The sequence below is a fragment of the Eschscholzia californica genome, unplaced genomic scaffold, assembly GCF_041429995.1.
Source record: "Eschscholzia californica isolate CP2 unplaced genomic scaffold, dmEscCali1.0.p SCAF_1, whole genome shotgun sequence".
NCBI classification, from domain to species: domain Eukaryota; kingdom Viridiplantae; phylum Streptophyta; class Magnoliopsida; order Ranunculales; family Papaveraceae; genus Eschscholzia; species Eschscholzia californica.
In genome coordinates, this window is record NW_028238198.1 from 73101355 (window position 1) to 73123607 (window position 22253).

Consider the following 22253-nt stretch of genomic DNA (forward strand, 5'->3'; position numbering starts at 1 on the left):
GGGGTAGCTGTCCAGACTCTAGAAGATCTACTAGTGGCTATTGCATATACTTAGGCACCACTCTAGTTTGCTGGTCTTCTAAGAAACAAATGACAATGTCTAGATCTTCCACAGAAGCTGAATATAGAGCACTGTCTTTGGCTACTTCTGAGCTGCTTTGGATGTCCTATCTATTGAAGGAACTTCATGTCTCTGTCAAATTTCCAATGACATTATATTGTGACAATATGGGAGCTAAGTACTTAGCTTATAATCCTGTTTTTCATGCAAGAACAAAGCATGTTGAAATTGATCTTCATTTCATCAGGGATTTAGTTCAAGAGAAGACCATTGAAGTAAAATTTGTTGCTTCTGATAGGAATCTTGCTGATGTTTTTACAAAAGGACTACTGTTCTCTCTTTTTGATACTATTCGACACAAACTTATGTTTCTTCCCAACTTGAAACATCTGTTTGAGGGGGGATGTAAGAGTAAAGAGATAAAGAGGCTGCCGTTAGATGAAGAAGAATAGAAGCTGGACTCAAAGAGTATGATATGGGCACTCAAGGTGTACGTGTAAGTCACACATGTGACAGATTAGACAGTTAGTTAAGAGAGGTTTTCTGTTAATGTAAAGTTAGTTAGGATTAACTAACCATAATTCTCTTTTCTATCTTTTCTGTTTTCATTCTTCTATATAAAGGGAAGTATGTAATCTTGGTCAGTAATAAGAGAAATCTATGAATGTTAATTGAATACTTCTAGTTTTCAATAATATTTACTGAAACTACAATATAAAAATGAATTGTGCAATTGAATTAAAATTTGAATCATTATATTCGCATGCGAACAACTTTAAGTCTCTCACCACCTACCGTTATCGCCCTAAACAATCATAGAATTGGTCTCTACATCAAGGTGAATGATATTCTGCAATTTCGAAAGACTATATATCATTCTCAAATAATTATATCAAATTATTGACAAATGTTTTGGAATTTTACTTCCCACATTTTCTTGCTTATGCTGTCTGAGCTATCCATTTGTGAAAGTGACTTTAAGACAATCAACCTAATTTTTTATATTAGAGTCAGATAGATCAGATCATTATTAGTTGGCCTAATGTCTTTTTCCCCCGCAATCCTTTCATAGACATAAAATCTCCAAGTTGTCAAAGAACTGTGCCGTTATTTTAGATTTTTGCTACTAGGTCATATTATTTTGGACTTTTTTTTGTTGAACATATTATTTTGGACTTGGCACGTAATGGTTTACTTTTATTTTTATTTTGTTGCAATCGTAGTGGTTTATTTGTTACTAATGATAATATATGTTGAACATAACAACTAGACTGATGTATCTAAAAATATATATTCAAGATGGGTGACTGGGCAAAAATCAACCATAGCCTGAGCCCGGCATAAGATGCATATTTTGGGCATTACCAACCATCAACTGGGCTATTCTAACACTAAGAGCACTTCTAACGGAACGGTTAATCTTGAAAACTTGAGTGTTACATAAAGTTTTTGGATTTTTTTAAGTCTGCTCTCATACAATATTCAATTACGATCTCTAAGATGATGTGGCGGTAGTTAATTAGAGATATCTCAATAAAACATTTTGTTTCTAAAAAGTCTTCTTAAGATATCTCTAATTGTCCACCTAATCAACTTTTTAAATTTAACCAATAGAAATCAAACTTAGTATATATCTCAAAACTAACTAAATATTTTTTTACAAAAATTGTTATGTTACTTAAGTAAACAGAACAACTTTAGAGATATGTGTTGGAGACATACACAAATTGAAGGATCTCTATTTCCGCTTATCAGAATGAAAATCTTAATTGAAACGGGAGGCACACAAAAAATCTTGGGTTATTTAGACATTGCTCCCAAGATATTTACTGTTATGATGGTTGTACCCCCAAACTGAAATATGTATGGTATTGACTCTCATTCTCGATTTTTTCGTTAAATACCAGTTAAGTGGTTCTCGTGTCAACCACATGCTTGACTTGTGACAAGAATACCCTTTTTGAAATATTTAAGTTATTTAGACATTGACGTAATCTATTTATTGATATTAGGACTACACCTCCAAAACAAAAATATGTTTAGGGTTGACTCTCATTCTCGATTTTTTTTTGTCAAATACCAATTAAGTAGTTTACGTGCGGTTTTGTATTTTTCTCATTTTCAAGATTTTCATAGATAGCTTTTATGATGGGAAACTCATCCTAATTTGACAACATGAGAAGTTAAGATCTCAAATCGCATAATTTATAGAAAGTGATTGGTCCATGAACTCGAAGTTAGTCTGAGAGTCCGATTTAAATAAGCTAGAAACATTAAGAAAAATAGGCTACCCGAAGTCCGAGACGAATTCGACCCGTCTGGTTAGAACTACCGATGGGAAACACATAAAAAGGGCTTAACCCAAGTATTTTGTGATTCAATAAGTCTGGATGATTAAAAAGATTAGAGAAGGTCTCAGATATATAATCGTTAATACAAAGTCTAGCCCTTAGTTAGTTTTAAACTTGTTACTCATAATATAAAAAATGCAGGTAGTTGGCAAGCGACCCACTTTACTGATGTTTAACGAAAAATCGAAAATGAGAGTCGACCCCAGACATATTTGCATTTTGGGGGTAGTCATTAAATTACTAAATAACGGGTTATCAATGTCTAAATAAACCTACATATTTCGTGAAGGATATTTTTGTCATAAGTCACGCATGTGGTTGACACGCGAACTACTTATCTTATATTTAATAGAAAATTTAAGAATGGAGGTCAATTCCGCATATATTTTTATTTGGGTTATTTTTCAAATAGCCCCCAACTTTATGACAAGCTTCCTGCCTAGTCCCCCTACTTTATCAAAAATACTAAGATGACCCTCTTTTTCAGTTACCATTATAAGTCCGTTAACTAGTCATCACCTCTCTGTCCTACATCTCATCACCTTTGTCTGCCACCTAATCTTCTCGCCACCTCACCGTCTTCCCTGGCGAAGGTCGTCGGTCGGCCAAATTTCCGACCGGTGACCTTCAAACATAAAAAAAAAAACTTTCTTCTTCTTTTTCTCTCATGTTCTCTCTCTTCCTCCCCCGTTCTCTCTCCCTCTCTCTCTTCCTCCCATGTTCTCTCTCTCTCTTCCTCCCATATTCTCTCTCTCCCTCTTCCTCCCTTGTTCTCTCTCTCTCTCTCTCGTCCTTTCTCTCTACTCTCTCTCTCTCTCTCTCTCTCTCTCTCTCGTCCTTTCTCTCTACTCTCTCTCTCTCATCCTTTTTCTCTACTCTATCTCTCTAAACACTCCGACTAAGGGGTATCCCTTCGCTGGAGGTCTGGTTTATCAGACCTAGAAGATCTGGTGAACCAGATCTAGGTCTGGTTCGAACATTAAACAAACAGTTAGTTTTCATTAAACAACTAAAAAAGATGAAAAAATATGATTAATGAACCAAAATAGAAAAACTCAATGTTGTCAAAATTTAAGAATTAATGAAGGAAACAAATTATTTTTCCTAAGATTCAACAAAAACTAAGAACTAAACAAATGAAGTAGAGGAATGAAAATTTCATTATCTCTGTAAATCTTTGTTAGTTTAGAGAGAGAAGACAACTCAGGGGTAACAAAATGATGAATCAACCGCGAAACACTTCCGATTCAACCAAATTCATCCACAAAAAATCAATGAAGAAATTCACAAATATCAGACCTCAATATTGCAATATTCACTCCAATTTCAGTTCAAATTCATGAGAAGATAAATCAGATGAAAACTTGAAGCTGAAAATTCTCCTATAAGAAGCTTCATCAAAGTTATTAACTACACAAAATTCAAACTAACAAGGAAAAAAGAACTAAAACTATATCTGAAATCCGAATTCTCTTCCTTCTTTGTATCGGCCATTTCAATATCAAGAAGTAACAAAACAATCAAACACAAACAAAAGCACTCGATTAGAGAAACCTCCGTTGTTGTTTTCATTTCTATATTCAACTTTCTCTCTCTAGATTTCTTCGAGAATTTAAGGTTTGGTTAATGAAAACTAAGAATAGTTTGTTTAATGAAAACTAAGATCTAGGTCTACTTCAAACTGTTTGTTTAATGTACGAATAGACCTTCAAATGTCTGTGCGAACCAGACCTCCGGCGAAGGGAAACCCCTTCGCCGGAGTGTTTAGAAAGAAAGAGAGGGGAGAGAAAGATAACAGGGGAGGAAAAGAGAGAACAGGAGAGAGAAATTATTTTTTTTTATGTTTGAAGGTCGCCGACCGGAAATTGGCCGGTCGGCGACCTTGGCCAGTGAAGACGATGAAGTGGCAGAGAGATGTGATGAAATGAGATGGAGGAGAGAGAGGTGATGACTAGTTAACAGTCTTATAACGGTAACTGAAAAAGGGGACCATCTAAGTATTTTCGATAAAGTAGGGAGTTAGGCAGGAAGCTGGTCATAAAGTTGGGGGCTTATAACGGTAGTCCTATTAGGGTAATATTGCTAAATAGTTGGGAGTTATTGTCTAAATAATCCCAAAAATTTTATTGCTCCAGGTGCTCCATTTACCCATAAACTCCTCCTAAGCTTGGGCTTTGAGGATATGCGGAACTAGGGGTGGCAGGGGAGGGCAATGGCCCTCCGTGAAATTGGGTTAGTAAAGGCTCTTATTTTGACTTGCCCTCCCTGAAATTGGGTTAGTAAAGGCTCTTATTTTGACTTTCTAACAATAAGATTGACTCCAACAAAATTTTTATGTATGATGTGATATAATAGATTTCACCTTTCCCCTCCCTAACACTATTTTGTGGTTTCACCTCGCTTTGAGTGAGCAATAAACTATGACGCTTTTAGAACTCCCGATTAGGTGATGTAGAGATAATGAAACATTGACTTCACTTTCTTGACTTGGTCGGTCAACAAAACACCAAACTTTAGCAACCTTGGAACAAGAAGTAGGTCGTTATACGTTACCTTCTTCTTAGTGACTAGAGAGAGAGAGAAATTGGCTTGTTTGTTGTTACAACTACCTCGAGATACACATTTATCAACGGAAACAATAATCCAACCGTTCCACCATTTTCATACCTAATTCGTACTTCAATAATAAACGCGCCATCAAGTTACCAACCTCCCTCTAATCAAACATCCTCTTTCATTAACAACCGTTGGATTAAAATCTATTAATCATATAGTAGATCTCTAGGTTAAATGAACGGTCATAATTTAAGAATGAGTACAAATACTGGGGTGTACGTTAAGGAAAAAACAGCCAATAATGGATTACCGCTCTTGGTTGTTCAGTTGTTCTTCTCAAGTTATTCAAAGTTGCTTTCGTAATTCTCTAATGGCGACTTCAGTCAACGTTAAACGACAAAGTCAAATTTCCAAGTCGTCATTATCTGTCTTTAAACTTTACTACTATCACTTTTGTTTCTTAACCCTAACTCTCTCTATGGTTTCTCAAAAACTGCTGATTTTTTCTTTCTAGGGTTTTTTTTTTAATTGAGGTTTGATGATGGAGGAACAACAACCCATTGAAATTAAAGCTATGAAAGCTTTAGGGTTAGGGTTTGATTTAACTTCTGATTTTAGATTGAAATTTGCTAAAGGAATTCGAGATAGTGATAATGAAAGGTTAGTAGTTCTTGATGAAGAGAATCTTAGAGACATTGTTATTCCTGGTGGACCAACAATTTCTGGTGTTCCAAGAGATATTGGTTGTGATAAAGGGGATCGGATTAGGTTTAAATCAGATGTTCTTGAGTTTAATCAGGTAAAAATTCTTTCCCCCTTTTCTACTAAAATGTCTGATTTTAAGAGAAAATCATGCTTAATTGTTAATCGTTTTTTAGATCATATTTAACATAAATTTTAAGGTGAATTTTTTTCCATCCATGGTGATTATAGTTAGCAAAATTTAGGGTATTCTTTTATCTCTCTTTTCTAATTTAGGTATTACTTCTGCTAAACTAAATCATGTTAATTTCCCATAATTTAATACCATTGACTAACTAATTGAGAAATCAAATCCTAGTATGCTATGATATTCTTAAGAATATAATCACTCCTAAACCTATGTAACAACGATACTCGGTTTTAGAATCGATGCTCGTATAGGACACTCGATACCCTAGTCAGATACTTCAATCATTTCAGTGGGTATAAATTTTAGGGTTGAGTTGCATCTCCTTGAGCTTTAAAATGATCGTTTTTACGAGTGACAACTCGATACATGAGCTTTGAGGGCATCCCTTGTTTTTGTTCTTTGAAATTGATTGCTCTTCTTGAAAGTTAGTTTTTTCCCCCTTGTTGTTTGATTGCTCTTATTTTGATGTATAAGTGTGGTTCTAGCTTATGGTCGTTTTATAGAGAAGACCCGTTCCTTACTGCTCTTTTCGTTGGCAGATGTCGGAATTACTTAACCAGAAGTGTGCAGTACAAGGAAAAGTGCCTTCGGGTTATTTTAATTCGATTTTTGATTTCAGTGGTCTATGGTTGAATGATGCCACCGACACTAAATATCTCGCTTTTGATGGTTATTTCATCTCATTGTATTATTTACACCTAACAGCGTCTCCATTAATCCTTCAAGAGAAAATAAAGAAAGCTGTTCCTTCTAACTGGGATCCGGCATTACTATCTAGGTAGTTATCTTTAACTTCTACTCATGGCTTAGATGAATAATTGTCACACTCATGGTTTATAAGAAATTTGTTTCTTCTGGTTCTTCTTTCCTTTAAATGGTTTGTTAGTTGCCAAATAGTCGGCCAGTAAGCTTCTGGAGGTGCCTCTTATAGTCTGTCTAAGAATTGACACTAACCTATTTTTCGATCTTTATTGTACATTACAGGTTCATCCAGAGATATGGGACACATATAATTGTAGGAATGGCTATTGGAGGTCAAGATTTAGTTTGTGTTAGACAAAACCATTCTTCCTCCATTGCTCCTGCAGAACTAAAACGACTTCTGGAGGATCTGGGAGATTCTTGGTTTTCAGATGGTGGGGGTTTTTCTCCGTTAAGGAGGACTCCAGAAACAAAAAGAAAGGTAGTTTAAAGAATACTTCTTATACTATTTTTGCTGTGTCAGATACGGATACTCCGACACATGTTAGATAATTCCAATCATTTTCATGCTAAAATGTGAGATTTTCTTTTTATGGGTATACTTGCACAAATTTGTGAGGACCGTGAAATACTACTATAGGCTAGTCCTCTTATTGTATGAAATATGTGATAAAAGTTGATCCAAAAATAAATATTCAAGTAAAAGTTAAGGACGAGGACAATGAAATTTAAGTGTATGGGTGTATATACCCATATCTTGATTCTTAAATTGTTTTATACGCTACTTTGTACTGGTTATACAAAACTGTACTCATGTCTATGTTACATATCTTCAAATCATAAAGTACGTTTTTTTATTTAAATTCATGCATGATTAGACCTAATTTATGTTATCCATTCACATAGGTTCCGGAGATCTTCAATCGCATCATGCAAGCAAACACTATGCGATTGACAAGAATTACAGAATCATCAACGAAAGATGTAAGTCCAGATCACCAATTGGGTTTTATATGATTATAAGAAATGGCTTACGGGCATGTATTTGGAATACTTCACCCATCAAATTGTAATTAGTTTGACTTCTGCTCTGTATCTTGTCTAAAAGAACCCAAATACGGTATCTTATATCAGCTGATTATGAACAGGGGCTGACAATTGTTTGCTCAAAAAGAGGAGGGGATGCTTTTCTGCATAGTCATTACAAGTGGCTTCAGACAGTGCCTTCTAACCCCGAAGCTATACTCTTTAAGTTTGTACCCATAACATCTCTCCTTTCGGGCATCCCAGGCAGTGGCTATCTTAGTCATGCAATCAACTTATACCTAAGATGTGAGTTTTTCACTTCCTTCTACTTACCGGTATTGGGAACGAAAAGAAAGTTAATTTTATCCCGTGAGGACTTTCTCCACATAACTAGTTGGTTTGATGAATAACTTGCTAAATTGCTTCTCTCATCAGATAAACCTCCACCAGAGGATTTGCAATACTTCTTGGAGTTCCAAGTTCCGCGGCAGTGGGCACCTATGTTTAATGAGTTGCCTCTTGGGCATCATAGAAAGGCCTCTTGTCCTTCCTTACGGTTTAGTTTCATGGGACCAAAGCTTCACGTCAGCTCCACTCAGGTATAAACCAAACAGTACTTGTTTTATTCAAGTAAGTTACCATTGACTTCTAAGATACCAGAAGCAGTACTAATTTCCGAAGGACGAAGAGTTGCTTAGATAAGTTTCTAGTAGTTAAGAGCCATATCAAGGAGAGGTTTCCTGCCAGTTGATCCCAGCAACGTTGACCTTTATGTTTCGTTCTCGTTATTGAATATGTTGTCAGCTTTGGGTACTTATTTGCTAGCGTTCTTTATCAATTTGCAGTTATTCCCTTTAGTTGCCACTTTTTAACATCGATTCTGATAATCTGCAGGTATCAAGTGAGAGAAAGCCCATTATTGGTCTCCGCTTGTACTTAGAAGGAAAGAAGTGCAACAGATTGGCCATACATGTCCAACACCTCTCAAACCTCCCAAGATTGCTTGAATCTTCATGGGCCGGCCCAACAACACTCAGACCATGTCAGTGGCAAGGATCCGATGAATCCGGTAGTCAATACTTAGAACCAGTTCAATGGAAACGATACTCAAACATTTGCACATCAGCCGTGAAGTATGACCCAAGTTGGTTACAAGGAGAATCACGGGGTGTATTTGTTGTTACGGGTGCTCAACTCATCACTAAAGGAAAATGGCCGAAAACTGTACTTCATCTTCGTCTACTTTTCACTCATATCCCATATTATACTATACAAAAGAAAGAATGGGCTCTTGCTCCAACTTCTCAGAAATCAAGCTTTCTCTCGAACCTCAGCACAACATTCATGCCTCCTGGCCCTCCAAAACAAGTACCTGTCGCACTTAACTCCGGAGTTTATGCAGATGGCCCTCCAAGACCGATTCACTCGCAAAAGCTTCTGAAATATGTGGAGACAGGAGAGGTCGTTCGAGGACCACACGATGTGCCAGGACATTGGATGGTGATCGGTGCTAAGTTGAATAAAGAAAGCGGTAAGATTGGTTTGCTTGTAAAGTTTGCTTTGTTAGATTATACTATGTAAGTAGCTCAGATGGATTGATAGATCTTACAGTTTCTTCTGTGTATAGTAATAAGTCCTTTTTTTTTTACTATGAGTAAGAACTATGTACAGATATTTTAGCCCTAATTTTTGGTTTCTCTATGTGTTTCTAAATGCATAAATATTTTTGAGACTCTACATTTTGCTTCAGCTGTGGAATTGCTAGGTAATGTTTGGATGCCACCTACGACGAGGGGTCTAAAAAGGCCGTTGACCCAAAGATAACCACCATTTTCTATTTCCTTTCGGTTCTCGATTTCAGACTCTGTTTTGTAAAATTCAATGACTAAAGAAGCTTCAAACTAATCAAGCATAACTACATTCATGGTGAAGAACTACTTGAAGCTCAAGCAAACCATTATTCCTGCACTCATAGGCTTGAAACTCATACACTTAGACTCAATGCCTTCAAAAGAGTGCTAGTTCAACCCTCAATAACTAATTTCTATGATATCTATTTGAATACCATCCTTCTGACATTCTTTCCCAGGTACTCTTGAACCCCTATAACTATAGAACTCTTTCTTTTTTTACATTAAAGTGGTGGTTGTTTTTCTTATAATCGTCTAAATCTGATTCATTTGAAGGAAAGGCAAACTCATTCTTAAATCTCCTCTATTGTGCAGGTATTAAGACTAGGCGAAGAATTAAATGAATCCGTTAGCTTGACCAACCCCAACCTTTGGGCCTCAAGTTCTTATTTTGCTTACATCCTTCGATGACAGGCCGATCGAAGGAAGGCTCGTGGAGATCCTACTTCTATCTCATCACAAGCAGGCGCATAGGCCTCTAAGAATGTAGAATATCACCTTCTACTCTATCAGCTATTGTGCCTAATCTTGAGCTTTTTGGTCATAGGTTGCCAGTTTTCGAAGCTCACTTTGTAGGTCAGAACTATTGAAAGACGAAAGAGAACTTATTTGGACGAAACTTCTGACTCAGTGAGATTATTTTCGCTTTAACATAGTAAAACACTCGCTTTATGGTTGAACATAGAACATCCAAAACTATCAAAAGTGGTTATTTTATTTTATTAGCGCGACACCTAATAGCTAAAATGTATAACCTCGTTCAAAAGAAAATGTACATATCGACAATTTTGATCCAGTGACCTCTTAGTTGTCTCAGAGGATTGTTATCCGAAGTCTTAACACCCTCGGACCTTGGCCAATCAAAAATTGTATGGACATTTTCTTACTTGGTGAACAAAAGCTTATAATAGGAAGGAAAGAAAACAGATACATAGCCAAAACAAAAGATAATCTAGTTTTCACATGAACCATGATGAGAAAGATCAAACCCTTGATTTAGGAACAATGAATAGAGGTGGTTCTTTTTGAAGAGTCAACCCAAACTTCTCCTCCACTATCAAACGGTCAACACTCATCCCATTTGGTAGACACCATTCCAAATTCTGCACAATTGTTGCCACTAGCAATGCAATAAACTGATTTGCTATTGGCAGACCAGGGCATATCCTTCTCCCCGCACCAAATGGTATCAAACTGAAATCATTCCCCCTAAAGTCAACACTAGAATTCAAGAATCTCTCTGGTGAGAAAGTCAACGGATCGGTCCAAGTCTTGGGATCACGACCGATTCCCCAAGCGTTGACCATAATTTGACAATCTTTTGGGATGGTGTAGTTGAGGATTGTACAGGTTTCAAGTGCTCGACGTGGGAGTAGCAATGGAGTTGGTGGGTGAAGTCTTAGGGTTTCTTTAACAGTAGCTTCAAGGTATGGAAGATTGGGGAAGTCGGATTCTTTTACCGATCTCTGGCCTACCACTGTTTGAATTTCTGATCTAATCTTAGCTGTTATCTTTGGATTCTTTGTTAGTTCAGTCATGGCCCACTCAATTGTCGATGCGCTTGTTTCTGTGCCTGCCCCAAATAATTCCTGTACATAAAAAATACCACAATTATTGAAGACAAAAGAAAGAAAATGATCAAGTGTATAAAAGGATATTTGCAACAATCCATGAGGATATTTAGGTCATATAAATTGGTTTCGGACCATTCAGACAAGTCACATTCTAAAAAAAAAAAACTTATGCTGTGTTTGGTCGCAGGATTCCTATCAAAAGTGAGATTTGGTAGGAATCATGAATTCTTGGTCTGTTAAGCCACCAAGAATCCCAGGACTCTTGAATCCTAAAGATTCTTAATTCCAAAATTTGTATAGACCAAAATCCCACCCTACCCCCTAGGATTTGCTAGGATTTTGGATTAATAAATCTAAATTTTAAACTTAAAATCAAAGAAAAAATATTTCCTCCTACAAAATAATAATTTTAAATTTCAAAGAAAAGATCTTCGTGAAAAAAATACTTAAATAATAATAAATCATAGGACTCTTATTAGTTGCCAAACAAACCAAAAAATATTACTTGAATTCATGAATCCGTAGAATCATGAATCCCAAGGACTCACGAATCCGCAGATTCATGATTCCGTCATCCAAACACACTATTAAGAGATATATTAGAAACAACAGTAATGGTATGTCCGACCAGTCTCACAGCCGATCACGGTCGAGTGACGTGGCCGGTCGAGATTTAGAGAGAGAGTTCTCTCTCTCTAAATCTGGACCGGCCACGTCACTCGACCGTGATCAGCCGTGAGACTGGCCGGACATACCATCATTTTTGTATTAGAAAACTAACCATAAGCAAGGCATTGATCTGATAATCATTAAGTCCAGAATCAAGACAAACATCAACAAAATCATTCTTGCTTTGATATCCATCAACTTTTTTAGCTAATTTCCTTTCTTGAAGCATAGCTCCCCATATAGCATAAATCCCTTTTAAACACTCTGCAACTTCTTTCCTCTGTCCAAACAAATCAAATTTACCTAACATTGGAAAATAATCAGCTGGATTTGTTGAATTCCCCAATTCCAACATCCTCCATAGATATTCCTTGAACTCTGAACTTCCACTATTTGGATCACCCAATTCAAATATATTCTGTGAAAATATCAAATTTCCAAATATATTCACTAATGTTCCAAATATTACTTCCACAATTTTCACTTCTTCCCCTTGTTTTTTCATCAAATATTCAACCATTTCTTCACATTTTTTCTCTCTAACATGAGCTTGACTTTCTATCATCTTCTGTGTGAAAAGTTCTGTCCTACAAACTTTTCTTAAATTCTTCCAAGTTTCAGTACAATCTGACCAAACTATTGAATTTTCTACATGCCCTTTTACTCGAAAACTTTGAAAAACGTAACGAGCGGATAGAATTCGATCATGGGTTTTTAGTATTTCGGAAGCTGCCGAAGATGTTGATGCAACAACTACAGTTTCAGTACCCATTTTTAGAGTGAAAATATCACCATAGGTTTGAGCTAGTTCGGCGAATTGAGCGTGTGGTTTCTCACCAAGTTGGAGGAGATTTCCAACTATTGGCCATGGTTTTGGTCCTGGTGGGAGATTTTTGTGACCACTACCACCAAAGAGGAGGTATAGTATTGAAGAAATTATTACTGCAATAAGTGCTACTGTGACAACCTCCATTTTTTTTTTCTCTAACTCTGTTTCTCCCTCGGACTTGTAGTTTGGTTTGTGGTTGGGGTTTTGAATGATAGAATAAGGAAGAGTTAGGTGAGTGGGGCATGTGGTGGCCGTGGCACTCGTGGGAAGACAATTTTGGTGAACTTCTAAAATGCATAGGGCACGTGGGATTATCCCCCTTAGTTATCCAGGAAAATTCATTTCTTAGTGTTTATTTTTTCAAGGATTCAAATGATCACGGGATTCCGGGCACCCAAGGTCCACAAACCGTCTCTTTGAAGTTTCCTTGAAAAAAAAAATCTCTCTAGAGTTTCTCAATTGATCAAGGCCATCCCTTTCACTTACTTACGAGGGCACAGATAAAATGAAATGGACATCCACACTGTCTGGCCATTTCTCTGTGAAATCCATGTACCAACAAATATTAATGCTAATATTGGAATCAGTTTAATTATTCATAATCATTAGTCAAAATTTATGGAAGTAAAAGTGCAGACAGCTCGCGCGCGAACTAGTGAGGAAAGTGAAGCTCTAGCCATACTCAAATGTATCATATGGGCGGAGGAACACAAATACAAATCAATCATAATTGAAAGCGATAACCTCAACTTCATACAACATATGAAGAACCCAGACACTTTATCCAGTGGCAATCAATGAACCATATCCGATAAATCAAGGAAATCAACAAAAAGTTTGAGAATACCCAATATTCCAATTCACATATACAACACGCGCTCAGAATACCCATGCGGACAAACTGGCGAAATGGTCAAAGAAGACTAATAGAACTAAATTCTGGAAATACATTCCAAATTTTTTGTCTCGTATGTATTACAACTATACTCTTGTGAATTAAATGTGATGTATCTTTCAACAAAAAAAAATGATTTTAATTGAACAAATAATTTTCCTACCTAAGATTTGATTTCACCCAAAACTATGATAGGGAGATGTAAATGCCATCACAAAAAAAAAATCGTTTTTGTTCGAGACTTGGGGTCATACATAAATGGTGTTTGTTTGTAATCCTCGTTTAAACTTCATTGCTATGATTTTAAGTGTCCAATTCAGCTGGTTCGAACATCTATATAACTCAATAAAACCTAAATTTCAGTCTAGATAAAAGGATATTAATCCCATAAATGAAATTTAATAAATTCGATTATTAAATTAAAGAATTATTTGAGTGATTCTTTGGACGTCGATTCAACATCAGGAGGCTGTCTATTCATAAGAGGGGAAATGGAATACAAATGTTACTTATAGGTGATGTTATTTGATAAGTCAAACGTCGATTCAACATCCACTTATTATGTACTTGTGAAGATAATCATTTTAAGTCGAGCTTGCGCGAGCATATAATTCACCACCTATAAAATAGTTATTGTTTATTTTGTAAATAATGAAAAGAAATGATGAATGAGTAAAAATAGTAATGATATGTACACATTATTCGGTATGGTCACATACAACATAACAGCTGTGATGGTATGTTGTTCAACAAAAAAAAAGTTGTGATGGTATGCCTAACTCTCTTTCTAAATCGAATCCGGCCACATACCTCAGCCCGGATTCATCCAGGATTGTGGCTGGCATTTGATCATTTTCCTACAACATAATATAGCAAAATTATATGAAGAACTGATTCAACTGAACCACAATCGACAGAAGCCCAAATTAATTTTATAATTTAGGGGCGTGTTTGAGGGGGTGCGACCGGTACCGTCAAACCACATAATTTTCTTATAGAGATAGGGGCCCCTAAATTCCGATTAGTTATATTAATTTAGCAGTACACAATGAAACAAGATGGTGATGTAGCTGAATTGGTAAACCTCTTGAGTGTTAACAGAGAGGTCTCAAGTTCAATCCACCCAACAGTCACTTTTTTGTTTATTTTATGAACTCGTTATTATCTCCAACTGTTTCTAACAACAACTATTTTCTTCACAAAAAAATAACAACTATTAGTTTATTTTGTATGTTTATGAAGTCGAATAATTATTGTTCTATCTTTTCGTGGAAGGAGTGTTGTCAAATGTGTATGGTTTTTGCATAGAAGTATTTGGGATGAAAAAATACACAACTTAGAATAAGTATTCAACTTCACGGAAGGAGTTAAACTTTTTTTCTTATCGAACTTAGTTTCTTAAGAGATAATTACTAAACGTATAATGTGTGAAAAGAGTTTACGTTTTGATATCAGTGGAGAAAGGGCCCCAAATATTTTTTTCGCACCGGGCCCCCAAATTCTCGGCCACGCCACTGTTTTATATAATATCATTCAATAATTAAAGTCTTCAATCATGCTTCTTTTGTTGAACTTTCAACAAAAAAAGAAATTTCAAACATGTTTCTTATCCTAAATTTATTTCATATTTTCATAAGGGTTTGTTTGGGTCCCAATTTTACAACTTCACAGCTTTTGAAATCCCAAATTCATAGTAGGCGAATAAACTAATTTTTTATTTGTTATAAAAAGTTTTGTTTTCTTCAATAAACTTTGTAAGTTTAAAGATGGGACAACTTCTGTTAGCTGAGGAAATTTATTTCCCAAAGCTCAAGGAAGCTTGTTTAATCCCATAATAGCTTCCAGTAAGCTCTGAACTGAACCGAAAAAATGTTGAGTTTTGGGTTGTTAGTTTCTGATGGGTTGCATCATGTTACTCAAGCTAGGTTTTAGATCTATCTTGGCTAACACCTTTGCAGAAGACAACATAAAAAACGTGAAGATGAAAAAACTGCACGTTGAAAGTGAAAATGTGTACCTCTAACAAGCTCTCTATCTGGAAGATGAAAAAAATGATTCGCCCTTCCAATCACTAAAGCTCGAACAACAGCAAGACAAAATGATTTCTGCATAAAGTCTGCCTAATTTTTATTTTTGTCTTATCAATTTTTTTATAATATAACATTCTCTCCAAAAACTGGATGTGAGAAAGAGAAAGAGATTGGGAACAACAGTTGGGACTGAAAAGAATATAAAACTTCCAAGTTCAATAAAGAAGAATCAAAAGGCATTACAAGAGAATTTTAACTCTATTCATTTTGCATGCCTACCATTGAAGAACCTCCTACATGAATGAGAAAAAAAAAACATAGAATTGAGTAAAGATCTCGCCAGGATATTCAATTTCAAGGTACAACATTTCATTCGTCAAAAAGAACAAAACAACATAAATTTGTCATATGGTGTAACCCAATTAAGCCAGAAACTTCGTCACGAGAAGGAAAAAAAAACAAAAAAGAAAAGAGGATGATGAAGACTATAATGATGATGATGATTCAAGTGTGAGATGGCCAGTCCTTTCGTATTTCGAAGCAGTAATTGATATCCAAATAGCATTTCCCATCATCATCGACAAACTGAAAAATACAAAAAAAAAATGAGTTTCGCAGACGCATATTTAACATTTGTCTACAATAATATTAGTAACATCGACATGGCATTTCACAGACGTATTTGTATAACTGAACATTATTTAGTTATAATATCAACATTAATGTGTAACATAATCTAAAAAGGTAACGAAATGACGATAGATGTACAGATTCTAAAGAAAGCTTCGGCTTCACCACATATTAGAAAAAAAACTTCTTCTATACCATGCAGTTTCATATTCATCTCATTGGACCAGCAAGAATGTTACTTTGATTACTACATGCTAGATAGAAATGATATCACAATATAGTATTGGGAGCGAATACTTGGATTTTTCCCTAGGAAATGTCATTCTCTACAATGTATGACTAGTAGATCCAAGGATTAAAATTGCGATTCAAAATAGACAACATAACCCAAAGTATCGAATTACTAGCAATACTTTTTGTAGTCTAAGATTCTCAACTAAAAAATGAATTTTATAGTACGATAAGCGAATAATGCCGTGTATGCTCGGTTCCTTACTTCCCTATTTTATCAGTTAAGAAAGAATAAACTTTATGAAGATGCAAGAGCAAAACTCGGAATTCCTTGTCTTTTTGTAGGTTTACCTTGGTTCTTGCAGAATATGAACCTCTGGCAAACATCCCAGAAGGAGTCGTCTCCTCTTCTAATTCGTAAGTATAAGGTTCTTGCTGAGGGCTGAAGGTTCCTAGCATCACTTTCGTATTCTCGACTGCCATGGATTGATCAAATACCAATATTAGCTAGATAAGACGAAATCAAGTAACCACTTAGAGTTGAATCTTAAAAAGAAATTAGGGTTTGTTTACTTTTACCTCTCACACCAGTCTTCCATACAGTGTTGGTATACTTAAGCCCAGAAACAATATTGTTAGTGACTCTGAAAGAAAACTTGAGATGATAACGGCTTCCGTCTTTGAGGGAAAATGCATAGCCCTTTGCATTTGGTTCAAATGGAATTGGCAAAACTAGTTCTGGTCGATCTGGGCTCAAGATTGTGAGGCTCAGAATTTGTACATCAGGTTCCAGAGTTTCTGTTTATATTTCCACAAGTAATAAATCAAATTTTTTAGATGAATTTCATGTTCCTAATTTTCAACAGTAAGATCTTATATGGTAATGGCATAAAATGGGAAATGCAGGAAATAACAATCAAAATGATGACAAAGAGTTGAAAATTATGTTTTCATGGTTTCCGCTAGAATGAGCGAGAGACTCTGCCTAACGCGCATTGGACTGTCAACCATAATTTAAGCAACCAAATCAATAGATTTATGGTATGAAAGAATCATGAATCCTATGGAATCATCATGGATCATAGGATTCATGAATCCCTAAAATTTTCTTGGTCTCTTTGGCAACAGGAAAGCAACAATCTCACCAAATCTTACGGGTAGACTGGGGTTTGCAACCAATACAAAACAATTCCATGGAATTTAGGATTACTAGGATTTCTAGTTGCCAAACAAACCAAGCAATTCAAATTCTAACCAAATCCTACTCTGCCAAAATCAGACCATTAGTGATTTGTAATGGTGACTTAGGGTTCATAATTTGTGTGTGTGTGTGTCTGACTAGTGTGTGTGTGTGTGTGTGTGTGTGTGTGTGTGTGTGTGTGTGTGGGTTCTCCAAAGGGAGCTCATTATTAAAGAAGATTAGGCAAAACCCCAAGTAATGATGACATAGGTATGTTAATTATTATTAATAACATAAGAATCATTAAAACCCTCAATTTGGGAGTACTTAATTTAACAAAAATCCAAGGAAATTGTTGAAATTAGGTTCTTAATAAGTTGAGATAACTGGAATTAGGGTTTTTGAGAAGAAAAAATGAACCTCCAACAGCAGATAAATCAACAGATCCAAGAAGCTGTTCCTTCCATCGCCTCAGACTCTCATCATCCTACACCATTCATTATAAATGAAGATCTTCATTTTCAACTAAAACCCATTAAAGAATATCAAAATCAAATTGAGTTAGAGAGAGAGAGAGAAAGACCTTATCTTTCTCGAGCTGTTCTTTGAGGGAAAACTGAGGACCAAGTTCTAATTCTCTATCAGTTTCAACATCAGTTTCTTCTTCTTCATCGGCATTATCATCATGTTCAGAACAAACAGAAGTAGTACTGAATTCCCTTGATAACTTATCTGCTTCATGACCATCACTGGTTTCACCACCACCACCACCGGCAGCATTAGCAGTAGCACCACCGGGGACACCGGAGGCATTTTTGGTGTTACGATCTTCTTGTTCTTCAGGGTTAGCCATGTCAGAATTGAAAGAAGGAATGCATTTGGAAGAAGGAGAAAAAGTTCCTAAAAGTGCCGACATTTTTGGGGTAAAAAAAAAACAAACCCTTAGACTTGATTTCCTGAAAAAAACAAGGGTAGAAATTGATGGATGGAATGAAACAAAAAGAACTAGTCTTTAGTAGTTTACCGATTCTCTCTCTCTCTCTCTATCTATCTATCTAATGGGAGTAGTTTTTAGTGGTTTCTCTCTCTACTCTGTTTTTTTTTCTTGTCGAATTTACAGGGTGTTACGAGGTTGGGGTAAGTGTGGGGAAGAAACTAGAGAGAGAGAGAGACGGATGGCCTTATCATCAGGAAAGGAAGAAGACCGTTGCGAAAAATATTAAAGTTAGGAAAAGGAATGGTGTAATGAGCGATTTTAGAAGGGGTAATGGATTCAGACTTTCAAAGACTTTCATAGACAAAATGTCTCGTAGACATTTCAAGACATTCAGATGACTTATTATAGACAACATGTCTTCATAGATATTTTCAAGACATTGAGTTTGTAGACAAAAATGTCTTTATAAACATTTCAAGACCTTTGATCCATAGACAAAATGTCCTGGTGACATTTCAAGATCTTGAGTCCAATGACAAAATGTGTAATGCATATTATATTTGTACTAATCAAAAATATATTTTTCAACTTTCGTAGACATCTGTGAATATTTGTGGACATTGGTGGACATTTGGTAGACATTTATTATTTTAATATTATTATTATTGTTTAATCACATGAAATAATATATTTATACTACATTTCGAATATATATTTTCGACTTTCATAGACATCTGTGAATATTTGTGGACATTGGTGGACATTTGGTAGACATTTATTATTTTAATAATATTATTATTGTTTAATCACATTAAATAATATATTTGTATGAACATTTCAAATATATATTTTTCGACTTTCGTAGACATCTGCGAATATTTGTGGACATTGATGGACATTTTGGTGGATATTTATTATTTTAATATTATCATTATTGTTCAATCACATGGAATAATATATTTGTATGAACATTTCAAAATATATTTTTCGACTTTCGTAGACATCTTGTGAATATTTGTGGACATTGATGGACATTTGGTGGTCATTTATTATTTTAATATTATTATTGTTGTTTAATCACATGATGGACTCCAAATGTCTCTTGTTTTTGTAAAGACATTTTGGACTCCAAATTTGTCCCAAATCCTTCACAAAGTCCATCAAACTATGAAGTCTACCAAAGTTTGGGACATTTTGTCTATAATCAAATGCCTTAGACTTTCATAGACTCTCAAATGTCGGAATTTGAATGCCTCGGACTTTCGAGGACTTTCAAATGTCTGGATTTGAATGCCTCGAACTTTCTTAGATTCTCAAATGTAGGTCAAGTAAAACCCTCAATCTTTCAACAACAAAAAAAAAAGATAAAGGTAAAACCCTCTATACACTTTGTTTTTTTGCCAAACAAGTTTACTCGAGTACAATGTTAGGTTAATCCCACGACCCTTAACCAAAAAAAAAAAAAGGTTAATACCACATTGATTGTGGAAGGGGCAGAGCCGTAGAGGGTGTATTAATAAGTGTGGAAGAAGCCTTACCTCTTGAGCTAGCTTTTGAGGTGGACGAAGAACAAACAAACTAAAAAAATAATAGTGAAAGTAAATAATTTACAGGTTCGGTTTGTGAGACATTCTCTACGAAGGATAATGACGTGATGATTTCCACTATAAATGAATGGGTTATTTCCCTAATGGCCCCCTACTTTGTGACCAGCTTCCCGCCTGGCCCCCTACTTTACAAGAAATACCCATATGGCCCCCTACCGTTATAACACCGTCAGTCTCTCTCCTCCATCATGTTTTCTCTCTCTGCCAACTCACGCCACATCATCTGTTACGCCACCTCATCACCTTCTCCGGCAGAGGTCGCCGGCCGGCCAAATTTCCGGCCGGCGACCTTCAAATTTTTTTTCTCTCTCTAAAAAAAAAAAATTTTTTTTTTTTTTTTTTATTTCTTCTCACATCTCTCTCTCTCTCTAAACTCCGGCGAAGGGGGTTTCCCTTCGCCGGAGCTGTTCGTGATGAACAGACTCTGTTCATCACGAACAGCTCCGGCGAAGGGAAACCCCCTTCGCCGGAGTTTAGAGAGAGAGAGAGATGTGAGAAGAAATAAAAAAAAAAAAAAAAAAATTTTTTTTTTTTAGAGAGAGAAAAAAAATTTGAAGGTCGCCGGCCGGAAATTTGGCCGGCCGGCGACCTCTGCCGGAGAAGGTGATGAGGTGGCGTAACAGATGATGTGGCGTGAGTTGGCAGAGAGAGAAAACATGATGGAGGAGAGAGACTGACGGTGTTATAACGGAAGGGGGCCATATGGGTATTTCTTGTAAAGTAGGGGGCCAGGCGGGAAGCTGGTCACAAAGTAGGGGGCCATTAGGGAAATAACCCTAAATGAATTATAATATAATATTAAAGAGACCTTCTCTCATGTGAGACTATTCTCACACGCTCACTCACATTTGGGGTATTTCATCCTAACACGTGTTTTTCTTTCTTTTCGAGTGGTGTGGTATCTGTGGAGCATGTGTGGCGTTAATCAATCACGTGTCGGCCTAGTTCAGATATCATGTTAAGTTTGTGGTCATTCAACTCAACACCAATTGGCAACGAGTGGAGAGAACCTAAATATTATATGCTTGGTTGCTAGACATCCGTCACATCCCTTCTCCCGTGTGAGACTATTCTCACAAACCTCTATGAAATTAGAACATATATAATTAAACAAGTTTGACCAGAATTTCACTTCATTGAACATTTTTACGAATCGGATTAGACATTAACTCGTATCCAAAACACTTTAAAGGAAAACCTTATACACCTTAAAGATCATACGCCACTGTTAACACCCCATTACACATTTGTTAAGTGACCTCTAAATTTGTATGAGTATATTTACTGTGGCAACAACCCCAAGTGGGACCTTAGGTTTTTCAGTAACTGTGGCCCATGACCATTTATTCCTAAAGAGATTGTATACCTCTTTAAGCCACTCACGGGATGTGGTTGGATCTATAATTTCGACTGTGCTAATGCAGTAGGCAAAATTGTCCATCTCATACCATAGTAGAATTGTTTGGTTCATTAATCATAATTAATATTTTGAGTTGTATAGTGTTTGTTTTACCCGTAAGCCACATCCAAAATCTGGTCGGAAGTCTAGTTTATTTAATCTAATTCATGAGGTACGAGTCGTTTGGATTGTTAGTCTAGACTGATCTTAAATATATTTAAACTTTGATGATTTAAACTTAGACAATAAAAAATGTGTGGACTTTAATTCTTCATCTGAAAGAGATGGTATATGTTTTTCTACTGCAATCTACGATGGTCATTACAATGGCATTGATAAATCAAAGATGTAATAAGCACGATAACAGTCAAGTTTGAACTCTTACAGGAACGGGTCTGAACCCCAATTATGTTATTTGTACTTTAATAACTAAAGTTCAACAAACAATGAAATCCACTTCTTCTGGTAATCTAATCTGGGACCTCCAAGGTTTAAGTGTTTATGTCAACATTTCAACAACAAAAAAAAATGTTTCTTATCGACCACTTAGACAACCAAATGTTGACGAAACAAATTGTACAGAAAATTGTCGTAATGGAACAAAATGTACAAGTATCTCAATGTCATTGTCACTTCTATTCATTTGAAAAAAGAAAGTCTAGAGTTTTTCATGTGGTTGGTATAACCATTATGATGGTCTTTTTGTTTCTTCATAATTGTTTTTGGTCTTTTTAATAGATATGTATCTTCGAATTAGATAAATAGATTATGGAAT

The 22253-nt window shown here is 35.8% G+C and overlaps 3 protein-coding genes across 3 annotated transcripts; 1 reads left to right on the top strand and 2 right to left on the bottom strand.

The window, feature by feature from the left end:
- Positions 1-4935: 4935 nt before the first annotated feature.
- On the top strand, positions 4936-9324 carry LOC147568970 (MACPF domain-containing protein At1g14780-like). Its single transcript, XM_086655417.1, has 7 exons — positions 4936-5766; positions 6399-6637; positions 6844-7042; positions 7468-7545; positions 7710-7893; positions 8023-8186; positions 8482-9324. The coding sequence occupies exons 1-7, from the start codon at positions 5506-5508 to the stop codon at positions 9166-9168; spliced, it is 1812 nt and encodes a 603-aa protein (XP_086511543.1). The 5' UTR covers positions 4936-5505; the 3' UTR covers positions 9169-9324.
- A 781-nt stretch (positions 9325-10105) lies between these two features.
- Positions 10106-12763, bottom strand: LOC147568971 ((S)-N-methylcoclaurine 3'-hydroxylase isozyme 2). The gene is made up of 2 exons (XM_086655418.1): positions 11853-12763; positions 10106-11086 (listed from the first exon to the last, which is right to left on the bottom strand). Exons 1-2 carry the CDS (start codon positions 12711-12713, stop codon positions 10481-10483), a joined length of 1467 nt encoding a protein of 488 aa, XP_086511544.1. The 5' UTR covers positions 12714-12763; the 3' UTR covers positions 10106-10480.
- Positions 12764-15796: 3033 nt separating this feature from the next.
- Positions 15797-18846, bottom strand: LOC147568972 (rho GDP-dissociation inhibitor 1-like). Its single transcript, XM_086655419.1, has 5 exons — positions 18119-18846; positions 17956-18022; positions 16935-17153; positions 16707-16831; positions 15797-16079 (listed from the first exon to the last, which is right to left on the bottom strand). The coding sequence occupies exons 1-5, from the start codon at positions 18449-18451 to the stop codon at positions 15999-16001; spliced, it is 825 nt and encodes a 274-aa protein (XP_086511545.1). The 5' UTR covers positions 18452-18846; the 3' UTR covers positions 15797-15998.
- Positions 18847-22253: the final 3407 nt, after the last annotated feature.

Bases quoted from the DNA above. Each gene is read 5' to 3' on its own strand.
- LOC147568970 (XM_086655417.1), top strand. From the start codon at position 5,506: ATGATGGAGGAACAACAACCCATTGAAATTAAAGCTATGAAAGCTTTA. The intron at 5,767-6,398 runs GTAAAAATTCTT...TTTCGTTGGCAG, and splicing joins ATGTTCTTGAGTTTAATCAG to ATGTCGGAATTACTTAACCA. The intron at 8,187-8,481 runs GTATAAACCAAA...GATAATCTGCAG, and splicing joins TTCACGTCAGCTCCACTCAG to GTATCAAGTGAGAGAAAGCC.
- LOC147568971 (XM_086655418.1), bottom strand. From the start codon at position 12,713: ATGGAGGTTGTCACAGTAGCACTTATTGCAGTAATAATTTCTTCAATA. The intron at 11,087-11,852 runs GTTAGTTTTCTA...TTTTATGTACAG, and splicing joins AGATCAATGCCTTGCTTATG to GAATTATTTGGGGCAGGCAC.
- LOC147568972 (XM_086655419.1), bottom strand. From the start codon at position 18,451: ATGTCGGCACTTTTAGGAACTTTTTCTCCTTCTTCCAAATGCATTCCT. The intron at 18,023-18,118 runs GTCTTTCTCTCT...TGAATGGTGTAG, and splicing joins AACAGCTCGAGAAAGATAAG to GATGATGAGAGTCTGAGGCG. The intron at 16,832-16,934 runs GTAAAAGTAAAC...AATCCATGGCAG, and splicing joins ATGGAAGACTGGTGTGAGAG to TCGAGAATACGAAAGTGATG.